Here is a 12,168-nt window from a genome sequence, read left to right as displayed (position 1 = left end):
CTCATAAAATCAGCAAGAAAGAAAAGCAATGCAGAAAAATAACCTTTTTTTCCAGTTGAATTTTAGATGTTGGACTAGGTCAGAGACATGAGCTTGTTTAAGTCTGTGAACATAAAATTAAATGAGCCTGGTTCAGTGATTATTAGAACTTAAGTGTATTCTTAATGAACGCTAATTCAGTAATCAACATGAAAATGTAAATGACTAATTTGTTTCTAACTGAAAATTAACTCTTACCTTAGTAGCTGGGGAGAAAGTAACCGTTAAGATTCTTGTTTGTCTGACGTGACAAAATAGCATGAACTTTCTACAATGATTTTGGACCAAGCTCTGCAAGTCTATACAACAGAATTGTTTTAAATACATTCATAACGAGAAGGAAAGTGTTACATCTTGGTTTTCTATGCTTTCAATCTGTGTATATTTTGTCACGATTTATGTTTCTTTGCTCTTCAGTTTGATCCTTTTTATTTTCGTATCTCACATGGGGAAAGTAAATAATCAGTACAGTGATAGAGAAAATAGTTTGATTTTCCTTTTGCCATTTTTTGTAAGTGTTCCAATTATTTCTCATCAAAATAGACAGACATTGAGGAATGAGATTTTTCCTGATGTCTATTCACATGACTCTGGCCAGAACATAGGTGGGAATCAAAGGATAGAAAATTCATTTCTCTGTCACTTTTAAAATATCTCTTCAGAATAAATTTGCTGTCCTAATTTCACAGACACCAAAAATGGTTATGTTGTACCATTGGTGCATAAAGTTGTAAGATGGAAATTGTAATTGTTTAAAATTGGGTCTACAGTAATTGGAACTACATGTTAGAGTGTTTCGGACTATAAAGTCCATTCAAACTAGATGTCTTCCTTGTATACATAGTCCACAATTTTGCTGATGAAAACTTTATTGTCCGAAACATGCAAAGTTTAATCTAAATTACTCTTTACACATATTAAACAATTGTTATTGCCATCTTAATGTGTGAAATCCTTATTTTATTTTATCCTTTTATCTCTCAGCCTGACAATTATTTCAATGCAAATTGTTCCTTCTGGAACTACTCCGAGAGGACTATGATGGGATACTGGTCAACTCAAGGCTGCAAACTGGTTGACACAAATAAAACTCATACAACGTGTGCTTGCAGTCACCTTACCAACTTTGCTATTCTTATGGCTCATCGGGAAATTGTGGTAGGTAATTTCTAGCCATGAGCAGGGAACAAGCTTTTAAAGAGTTAGCTTTGAATTTTTAGCAGGATACAAAATTGCTGAAGTTTCTTAAGTATTTATCATTTCTACCCACTCACTCCAAAACAATTTGCTTTCTGTAGCAGTTTTCTTCCTCACCATAAAGTTACAAGTAAAATAACAAAAAAAAAAAAACACCAATGAAAGAAGGACAAAAAACTTCTTCCAGTCATATTTTGAAGTAAATGACCAATCTTACAGTCATTTTACAGACTTTGCTCTATGACTGGAGGCTTTCTAGGGGGCAAGTATGCAGGTTTTCCCCTGGAAGCACAAGTGTGATCTCCTAAAGCAGGAAGGTCAGAGCTGCTGCTGGTTTTCTAATTCCCTTTTTATACTCTGAAATTGTTGTCTAGTTAAGCACTTACTGGATGTTTAGGGGCCAACGAAGATATATTTGCAGAGATATGGGGCTTTTCATAAACCCACTATATTCTGAAAGGTAACTGAAAAGATAACTGAGATGACAAAAGTGATTCTGTTACAACTGAAGGAACCATCTTTACCTAAACATGACATTAGATATGGAATTACACATGCAACATATTCTGCATTTTGTTCTAATTGATCTTTGCTTTCTTCTCCACTGTGGAGTTGCAGGTCTATAGGAAAGAACATGTACACTTACAGGAGGTCAAGCGAAAGTTCTCATCTTTGCATCAAAGCCTAACGCTACATTCAAAATGTTGTCTCTTATTACTTTTGCCTCACAAGTTTGCAGAAGATCATAGGAAAACTGAAAATACTATCTAATCAGGCTAAAAATAATCATCTTTTGCTCTCAGACCTGCTCTTCTTCTACTTTTGTTCTGGGAAGCTGAGCTGAGATTCAGAAATTACTGAGTACATCTTGCCCATCTCACATGAAGAACAAGCAACTTTTCTGGATGCTACCTGTGAAAATAGATTTCTGTTTATACTCATAAGGATTCATATTAATTTTCTCCATTCTTGGTTATTTCTAGTACAAAGATGGAGTACACGAATTGCTCCTCACTGTCATCACCTGGGTGGGAATTGTCATCTCTCTTGTTTGCCTGGCCATCTGCATCTTTACATTCTGTTTCTTCCGTGGCCTACAAAGCGATCGTAACACTATTCACAAGAACCTTTGTATCAACCTATTCATTGCTGAGTTCATTTTCCTAATAGGCATCGATAAGACAGAGTACACGGTAAGTCTTCTGTGTATGTACTGATATTTTTCCCTGAAATGACTGTTTGAAACATTTGAATTAAAACATGACAACTGCCAACTTTTCAGCATTCTGACACAACAAGGCTGAAATAAAAATTGTAAGTGAAAATAAGTAGATATGTTCATAAATAGTACTTACATTCATCAAAAATATACGTGGTATTAATTTCTCAGTTACAGCTGTTTTTCATTTTCTATTGAGAAATACCGGCTATTAATGAAGCAGGTGTTTTAAACTTCTGAAAGAGGAGCTGAAATGTTGATTTACTAAGAACGTATATTCTCATGTGTCTCAACAGCTATTGACTGTTTTTCTCACACACACAGGCAGACTTATGCCTTATGTTTTTTGTTGTTGTTGTGTTTTTTTTTTTTTTTTTTAAACACTGAACATTCATGCAAGTTTTTTGGCAGTATTCATGACATTTAATTTGTCATTCAGAAGCAATTCATTGTGTTGAAATCTAGTAAAGTGGTAAGAGTTTCATACAGAATTCAACTAAAGAGGAGAGAATTCAGACTGATTCCTGTTATGACAGTAGAAACTTGCAAAATTACAGCAGGCTTGATGGCTGCTTCATATTTAAAATAAGCTGAATTACATTATGCTTCTGAACCAACTGTTCATGTCTCACATAATCCAAAGTACAAGCCTTAAAATGATACCAATTTAAAAATTAAAGGATTGTATATAAAAATCAAAAACCACTGCATAAATGAAGACAAGTGAGGGTATGGTTTCTGTATCTGCATTCTGTTTAGCTGAATTTACTTTCTGCACCTACTATGTATACATTAATATTGGCAAATGTTCAGCGTATGTTTTCAGGTTAGAAAAATGTTCCTGAATTTGTGAAAGATCTCTGATAGATGTATATGATCTTCTATTATGCCCTATTTAATTAGAGATGTAATGATGTAGAGATTTGTGGTTTATATTTCCATCTTTCTTTTTCTTTGCAGATTGCATGTCCAATATTTGCAGGTCTCTTACACTTTTTCTTCCTGGCAGCCTTTGCCTGGATGTGTCTAGAAGGAGTGCAGCTTTATCTAATGCTAGTAGAAGTATTTGAAAGTGAATATTCTAGGAAGAAGTACTATTACGTTGCTGGCTACCTCTTCCCTGCTACAGTAGTTGGTGTCTCAGCAGCTATTGACTATAAGAGCTATGGAACAGAGAAAGCGTAAGTAATTGCAAGTGACCTGAGTGTTTTTCAAGTGAATAATTTTTTAAAGCCTATTAGCTGTCAGGGGGTCCCTGACAGACTAAAATACCATCTGAAAGCTTTATTGGTAAGAGAATGGCAATACTGTGCACAAATTTCAATCAAGTCTTTTGTAATTCTCTAGGTTCAGAGGATTTGTACTCTAGAGAGACAAATTCTAAATTATGGTCTTTCTTTTAGCACAAAAGATTGACCTGAAACAAATTGAAAAAGTAAATAACTTTTTGGCCTCAAATGTATATGAACTAAAAATTCTTCTCAACTTAAAGTATCTGACAGGCTTAACCATCCAGTTTTAAGCTAATGCTTCATTAGATCTCTTTGTTCAACTGGCCCTCTAGCTAACTCTCATCTTGAATATGACAGTACAATATTCTGGCCCATATGGTTCACTTTGATAATATTTTATCATGCGGGTAGAGCAGGATTAAAATTAGCCACTGTCTTTTATTTATAAAAGTACAGATATATATAGGAAGTGACAGAAGGTAGACAGAAAACATTTCTGAGGATTTGAGTTGCTGGAGGCATGAATTTGCCTTGCAATAGTGTTTACTTTGTCCTTTGATTAAATTAGTTACAGAATGGGAAGATAGTGTTGACTACAAGAAAGCTGCTTGATTTTGCTACTGATGAAAGACAAGTAAGAGCAATTCAGTAGGGAACTGCGCTGTATGAAAAACAAATCACTAAGTGAAGTTGGCCCTAATAGGTTTACACGTCATTTGGTTTGGTATCATATGCATTCTTTCTCTCTAGTTGTACTCCCAGTTGGGATGTTTCATTTATACCAGATTGTTTTTCAGCCAAACGTGGTATCAGAATGCTTTCTATCTCATATTCCTCGGAAGTAAGCATGTTGCATATGCTATAGAGTTAAAAGCAGATTCTAAAGATGACTTGGAAAACCTGTGAAAAGTATTTGCTGATGTCAGATTCAGTAGTTCATTACCACTCCAGTGACTAAAGCTTTTGACCATAAGGAATACTCATTTTGATCGTTTCTTCTTCTGTGTTGTTTCTGATAATGGATTTTGATGTACAATGGTTTTATTAAGGAGGACCCACCATAAAAGTTACAGGTTAGGAAACATTGCCTGTGGACTAAATGATACTGTTTGTCATTATTTACCAAGATATTAGTTTAAGAAGTATTTTTGTGCTTTTCATTTACTGGACTGACGAGCTATTGAAATAGTTCACCTTTCATTTTTGGTTTTTCTTCCACAGTTGCTGGCTCCACGTAGATAACTATTTTATATGGAGTTTCATTGGGCCTGTTACCTTTATTATTCTGGTAAGAGCTTTACTTTTTCTTTTAGATTATCTTGCAGAAAAGTTCAAATGATTAATTGTTAGAGCTGTGGGGGAACTTCAGTATAGCCATTTTTTCCTATTGGTTTGAATCTGAAGGTCATATTGACATGTGTAGTCATATGAAAAAAAATCATTGAAATACATTAAACACATTATTTTTTTTAAAAAAAGGAACTGTTATTATTGCTTTCATTAACTCACTAACTCACTATTATACATGTTTTAGAGTTTAACTGCAAATTTTCCATCATCATTATTTCAAAAGAGTATTTGAATGCATTGGATAATTAAGACAATCTTACATATACTTATACAGTATTTATATCTATATTTGCATATGCATGTTTTTCAAATGACTGCTTCTGTATGTATTTAAGCTGTATGTTATATGTATCAGACATACAATACAAGTTCATGTGTTTCAGCATAAAAATAGAATATTATGTAACTAAGATAAAGCTTATAGAAATTTCTATTATTTTTTTTAGTAAATTTATCATATGTATGCATACCCATATATGCAGTCATGCCTGTATGCCCTATTGTCCATTCTAGATTGAATATTGTATTTATACACCCATCATCTGTTCTCTGAGCACTGCTTCTCAATTTCACGTAAAAAGCGAAGTCATTTGTCATCCCAGGGAATATCTCCCTGTTTGGTTTTTTTTTTTCAGGTTAATAATGTTAGCACTGTATGATGTAGGAACTTGGAAGAAAAGCAAATGCAAAATATGCATTTTGGTTTCATCTGGTATTTCAGTATCTTTAAACTTCACAATCTTTGAAAAGCATTCTAGAAGGCTAAAGCTAAGCACATAATCTGAGTATAGAGGGAGCTTTTGTCGTAACTACTGATAGTTAGAAGGGATGAATTAGTTTTGTTTTAATGCCTTTGAAGTTCTAAATAATTACCTGTTCCCCTACCTCTGTTCAGCAGTAGAGTTGTGAAGGGCATGCATCCAGCACAATTTTGAAGTTTTTTAGTTTTATAGAACCATATGCCAGACACAGTTGAAATGTTTTTGTAGCTTTTAGTTTACTTCTCTGTGTAAACATAAACTCATACTTTGATAACAAAAATTTCTATTAAAAATGTAGCTAGCCAATCTTTCATAAGTTCTTTATTCCCTCCTAGTAATTTATATATTGAAATGAGGTTATGTGTATTTTAGGTCAGTTTTTGATGTAAACAGAAAGTAATACTATTTTAACCCTTGAATAAGCAGTTAAGAAAAGATAATTCTGTAGTTTGAAAGGTTTAGTTCATTAGCATATATAATGCAATGGAAAGCATAGCAGTGACAGCAGAGTAGCAAGGTCCTAGGCTGTAGCAAGTGAGGATTTGCTCAAATGCAACAGCCACTGACACAGGACTGAAAAAGAAAGATGGTGCTTACCTTTAGAAGCTTATAGGTACACAGCAATCTCCAGCACAATACTTCGTTACTGCCAACCCTTAAATGAGGTCTGGGAAGGGGTGGATCCTGGCTCCACCCCTCCTGGTCACTCAGGTGCACCTGAGTTCTCCTGGGTTGGCCCTGCCATCCCACCAGGTGCTCAATCACTGTTTCAAGCTGTGACTCAGCATTTCTGCTACAGCATATTTTCAGAGAAATAGTTTTTGATGAGTGTATTAATTGAATTAGAAACATTGAAATATTTGCAAGGTATAAGTCTAGATCTTTATAATAATTATACAGTTTATTCTAAATACATTTAAATTTAATCGAGTATGAGGATAATGGGTGCTTTTTAAAATGAAACCTACAATTACAATTGAAATGCAGTTATTATTTTCAGTATGATAGGAGATATTTTTCAGAACAAAGTTATTCATTGCAGTTGTTGTAATCCTTAGTAAGAAACTGTTTGAAGTTTCCTGTAGCTATAGTTCAGTTACCCAAGTCTGATTGTGTGATGAGAATTTCGCTTTCTATATCTTGCTTTTTATTTCATTGTTACTGCAAGTATTTTGCTAAGTTACCTCTATTTCTCTCTTGCTTTAAAATAACATTTCATATGGGAAGCTTTGGGCATTGCTCACGGCTTTTTCACTTCCTCATAACCAGGTCAGAGTGAGAATAGAGGTGAAGGACATTTAATCATATTGACCATGTACAGACATAGTTCACTATTATTTACTGGCCATGACATTATTATCCTCCAGCAAATCATTTAGACTGAGACGCAAAAGGCTTTAGGGAGCAGTATTCCCAACTTCAAAAATATGAAACAGCAGGTAGCAATCACAGCACAGTTCCTGGGAGTAATTCCTCTCTAGCAATTGCTTTGCCCTCTAATCGTCCCAATTGAGAAAGCAAGAGACTGGAAGAAGTGTGAGAAGTGTAATAGCTGAAAAATAATATGTCGTGGGCAGTATAACCAAAGGCAAACCATGGTTGTACAATAGTGTACTTAGTAGCATGACAGAATTTCTCCTTAGTAAGCTTTTTTAACATGTTAATCTAAGCACTCCTTTTTGACAATCTTGCTTACTTCTCTACTTTACACAATTTTCTCTGAGTTTACAAGTGTTTGCACTAGTATCTGTATACATGTTTAATCAAAATGAGGGTAGAAAAGTAAGGGAAGGAAGTATAAAGTTCCTCAGTATATCTTCTGAGGATCTTCCAGCTTCACTAGTTCCATAGCCTGCCATGCCTTTGGGCACCAGGGTTATTATATCTATGAGAAAAGAACATGTAAGTAATGAGCGGTGGGAAACCATTAGTATGCCTGAAATGGCTTAATGAAAGCTTGGATCATGACACGTCAGGAGCTGTTCTTATCATTTGGACAGCTCCATCTGCATCTTTAATAATTAATTCAGTTCAGTAAGAGTTCAGCTTGCACGCTCATTTAGAAGCCTTCTTCAGAGAGTACCTCTCTTGCTGCCAGTCCCAGAGAGAAATAGGCTTCTGCATGGCTAAGAGCAAAGATCTGGAGATACAAGAGCAGTTTTAGAGCTGCATTTGCCAGGTAACAAAAGCTCCAGGGAGTTCAAAAAGGGTCAGAACATGTGCAGTTCAGCTAGGTTACTTCAGAGTGGTGTTTCTGTTCTTCTGTCTAATCATATCCATGTCAGCACTGCAGGCTGTGTGGAATGAATTTTAAGCTGCTAAGCTCAGGCAGACGTGATTCAATTGAGCAAGTTGATGGCTATAAAACAAACAGTGCTCTCCCATAATCTGTGGTCAGAAAAGCCAAAGTATTTTGACTTCTATGTAGATCCATGATCATTCATATCCAAGAAATGAAGTTGGTTTGACTTCAATTCAGCCAAAACTACTACAGTATGCTTCTCACAGATGGAGCCAATATATTGGACTACCAAATGCTATTTAAGCAGAAATTCCTAGGCCGGCCTGTTTCCCATTTACATGGGGATGTGTAAGACCAAAATCTGGATGCATACATACAGATGTTCACATATCTATCTATACATTTAAAAACTGTGTTTACAAGCTTATGTATTAAAAATATATGTAAGTATATTTTAGTAGGAGCCACTTGATAAATGGTATTTATCCATTGCTCATGGGGAATTTTATTATAATTATTGCAAAAAGTGACTTTTTTTGGCTACTAATCAATTGTACCTGAGACTAATCCAACCCATTCGTCTTCTCTGCAGATTATTGCATCCATTTTTTTTGAAAGTTAATTTGACTTGAAGACATTCACTCTTTAAAATTACATAGATCCCAGATGCCAAAATTTTACCTTGTTATTTATCATATCCAGTACATTCTGATGTCCAGACCAGAACTGGCATTGTTAGTGTTAGATATGAAAGAAAGAAGCATGATCTTACAGGGTACTGCTTTTGATTATTTCCATTAAAATTCTACAATTTTTATATTTTAAAGTAGTTATATTTTAACTTATCTTAATATGTATTTGTCTTTCTTCTGCTTGATTCTATCTAATTACATTTGCCATATCAAGCATTTGATATCAAGGGTAGGAACTGGTACTTTAAAAGGTGCTCATGTTCTTTCTTTTCTGCTTTTACATACATTTCAGAAATGTATGTGTATAGATTAAAGTAATTCTCTATAATTCAGTGTCCTGTGTCTCATAGTGGATAATATATTTTAGCAATTATAGTAAAAACCCAATATAAACATTTCAGCTGTGTATACTGTCGTTGTGTGTGTGTTTGCAAGATGAATTTATTTTGGTTGCCACTGAAGGAGAGCAGTATTTTTGGGGTGGAGATTTTGGTTCATCTTGGATGGATGGAGCCCAGTTCTCAGGAGGAGGCCTAGCCCATCAGTAGCCCATTGTGTAATAAGAGTAAGAGAAAGTCATCACTGTCTTAAACCCATTTTTTACCTCAGAACCTTTCAAATACCCATCTTACTGTTCATATGGATCTTTATGTGCCCCAGAATACTGCATGTTTGTGGTGAATGCTCTTCTGAAATAAAAGTGTTCTACTCAGGCCTATCTGTCGAGCTTGGAAAACATCTTTGAGTTTATTTGCTTAGTTTAGCAATAGTTTAGTAATCACACATGCATGGAATAATGCAGGTTGGAAAGGTCTTTAGACGATCTGTTGTCCAACCTCCTGCTCCAAACAGGCACAGCTCTGAGCTCAGTACAGCTTACTCAGGGATGGAAAAGCTTTTCTTATACAAAGTCAGTACAGATGAATGTGGAAGTACTAAATGTGTTACCTTCTTGTACAGACTTTTCTTCCACATTTATTTCTCACCAAGAAAAATGATTTAGCCCTTCCTTCTAGAAGTAATTACTCTCCAACAAGTTCCCTTCTCTCACTGCTTAGTGTCTGGTGTAATAATATGGCAGGATGCCCAAAACTCATGAGTTCCACCAAAACAATCAATTTCTAGATGAAAAGCTGCGAGGGAGCCAAAAGTGACTACATTTATAGCAGATAGGGTTGCAGTTTTTGTAAGCAGGCAGAGTAGGCTTTTGGTAATGACACAATGTTCTAAAGGATGCCAATGTGTTTGAACAAGCGGCAAATGATGGTCTTTGACTGCTGAAACTATGCAATATTTCACAGTGATGGAGTAACAAGTATCATATGCTCTGTTGTCATAGTTACTTTGTCTTCAAAGTACTGTATTTTGCTTTTTTTTTCTTCTTCTTAAGAAGGCTCCCTCAGCTATTGTGAATTATTTTTAGAGTATTATTTTCTGTCAGTTGTTTTTGGACCTCTATTTCCTAAATTAGGATTAAAACGTAGTAAGAAAGTGTTATGCACAGTAGTGCATTCTGTACATTCTGTAGTTCAGTGAGGACATATAAACAGACAGAACTTAGTAGCTACATAAAACCTGAATACACAGGGGCTTGGATAAGGTTCTGTGGTAGGGCCACACCTGCTTGTATGTCACCAGAGGTGCCTCAGTATCTAAACACAGGCTTTTGTTTTTCATATGTCAGACCAACACTACACTCCTACAAAGAATCAGAGGATGAAAACCTCATGTTTCATAAGGTAGTCATTTATGAACATAACTGAGACTATTGAGTTTTTGATCCAAGAACGATGTCGCAGCTACAATGCAGGATGCTTTGGGGTAGCTCCTTAGGCAAAGAGCTGCCCTGTGAATGCTGTTCTGAACTGGGATTGTGCAATCCCAGAGGCACAGGTTGCAACCAAATTTGATTTCCATATTAGCATTGGCATGGGGCATCTCTTTAGCACTTAATCTGTTTGTTTTCACAAAAATTAAATTGAAGTTAAGCAAGCTGGAGGAGTTCATCTTATACTAGCTACCCAAATGTGCAAATAACTTTTTCAAATACAGAACAATGAAATCTGCCTGAGAAGGCATGGAACTGAAGGTCAGAGCCCACTCTCATTTCTGCTACAACGGCCAGAGATAGGAGCAACTTGCTTAGTCATCCAAGTAACATAAGGCTGCACAGTGGAAACGTAGATAAGAGAAACAAAAATATCACGGTGATGCAATGAAATGTTTCTCAGCTGGTTAGTCATAACTCAGTTTATAAAAGACAGTCGATACAGACATGAGATATTAAAACTTTTATTTGTAGCTGTGGAAACTGTGCTTAACCTACTCCTATGTACATACTTGCACTTAACGTTTGCATATTTTCTGTCAGTTCTTGGAATACTGAGAAGTAAATTGTAAAAACTTATTTTTGTTATTTGTATCACATACACTTGTTGTGTGAATGTCAAGATGCAATTGTAAAAACATTTTATTTTGAATCAGGACTGATAAGGTCAGAAGCTGACAAATGCTGCTCTGGTGTTGAGAACTACAGTATGGAACACAGTGTCCATTCTGATTTTGAGGCTGCAGCAGCAGAGATAACATGGTTGCTCTTAGCAGGAGGAATTATTTCTGTAATAAATGTTTTTATTAAACAGACTGGGATCAAAGTCTTCAAAATACTCCTCTTTTTTGTTAAGATCTTCTCTTTATTAGGATTTCAATTACATTTCTGACTATTGTGGCACAGCTGTAGGAACACTTCTGGTATGAACCCAGTGTTAAAAACACTGTAAGGATTTTGATGTCTCAAACCAAAGGCTACCCAAATTAGAAGTATGATCTTGATGATTCTGCGTTAGTCAGCATTTAAAGATACATAGGGAAAATTCAAAGAATGGGGTTATAATTCCTATCTATTTAATATGTCCAAGCATATTCTCCTGTCTTCTATTAGTTTTTGGGTTAGGTGTTTGTGTACTGTTGTACTAAAAGATAAGGATGTATTTTTTTCTTCACGAAAGGATGTGGCTTTTGCTGTTTTCAAACACAGAATTTTATTTGAATTGTTTGCATGACAGGGGACATCAAATGCTAATTATTCAGACTGTTTACAATGTTTCAACCCATTCTTGCAGGCATCCTTCTATTTGGTTTTCTGGGATTCTTCACATGGTTTGAAATCACACAGTGCCTCTGATATCTGTCGTGCCATTTCACAATAGGAGATATGTGAAATAAAGAAACAATAATATAAAAAACTGTTTTCAATATCTTCCTTGGTGTCTATATGTAATGCAAGAATAAGACAAGATAGTCCTTTCTTTCAAGTGGCATGCAGTCTTTAACAGAATCCAGACTACAGAATGAGAGTGGGCAGTAGGGAGGGTATACCCACAGCATATACGTATGGCTTTGTTAAATTTGATGCATTTGCTACATCTTTATATTT

At 35.3% G+C, this 12,168-nt stretch overlaps 1 protein-coding gene across 11 annotated transcripts in view; it reads left to right on the top strand.

Annotated features, from left to right (window-relative positions):
• ADGRL2 (adhesion G protein-coupled receptor L2) overlaps positions 1-12,168 on the top strand; it is a 155,874-nt gene that overhangs the window by 126,450 nt on the left and 17,256 nt on the right. For all 11 annotated transcript variants that reach the window (XM_042873911.1, XM_042873921.1, XM_042873915.1 and 8 more), the window contains 4 exons: positions 1,024-1,197; positions 2,220-2,429; positions 3,416-3,636; positions 4,909-4,975. In XM_042873911.1, the coding sequence (XP_042729845.1) occupies positions 1,024-1,197; positions 2,220-2,429; positions 3,416-3,636; positions 4,909-4,975 (672 nt within the window). The remainder of the gene's footprint in view (positions 1-1,023; positions 1,198-2,219; positions 2,430-3,415; positions 3,637-4,908; positions 4,976-12,168) is intronic.

This window comes from Lagopus leucura, unplaced genomic scaffold (genome assembly GCF_019238085.1).
Source record: "Lagopus leucura isolate 7727_CA_CO unplaced genomic scaffold, USGS_WTPT01 Super-Scaffold_100009, whole genome shotgun sequence".
NCBI classification, from domain to species: Eukaryota; Metazoa; Chordata; class Aves; order Galliformes; family Phasianidae; genus Lagopus; species Lagopus leucura.
This window is presented reverse-complemented; position numbering and strand designations above follow the sequence as displayed.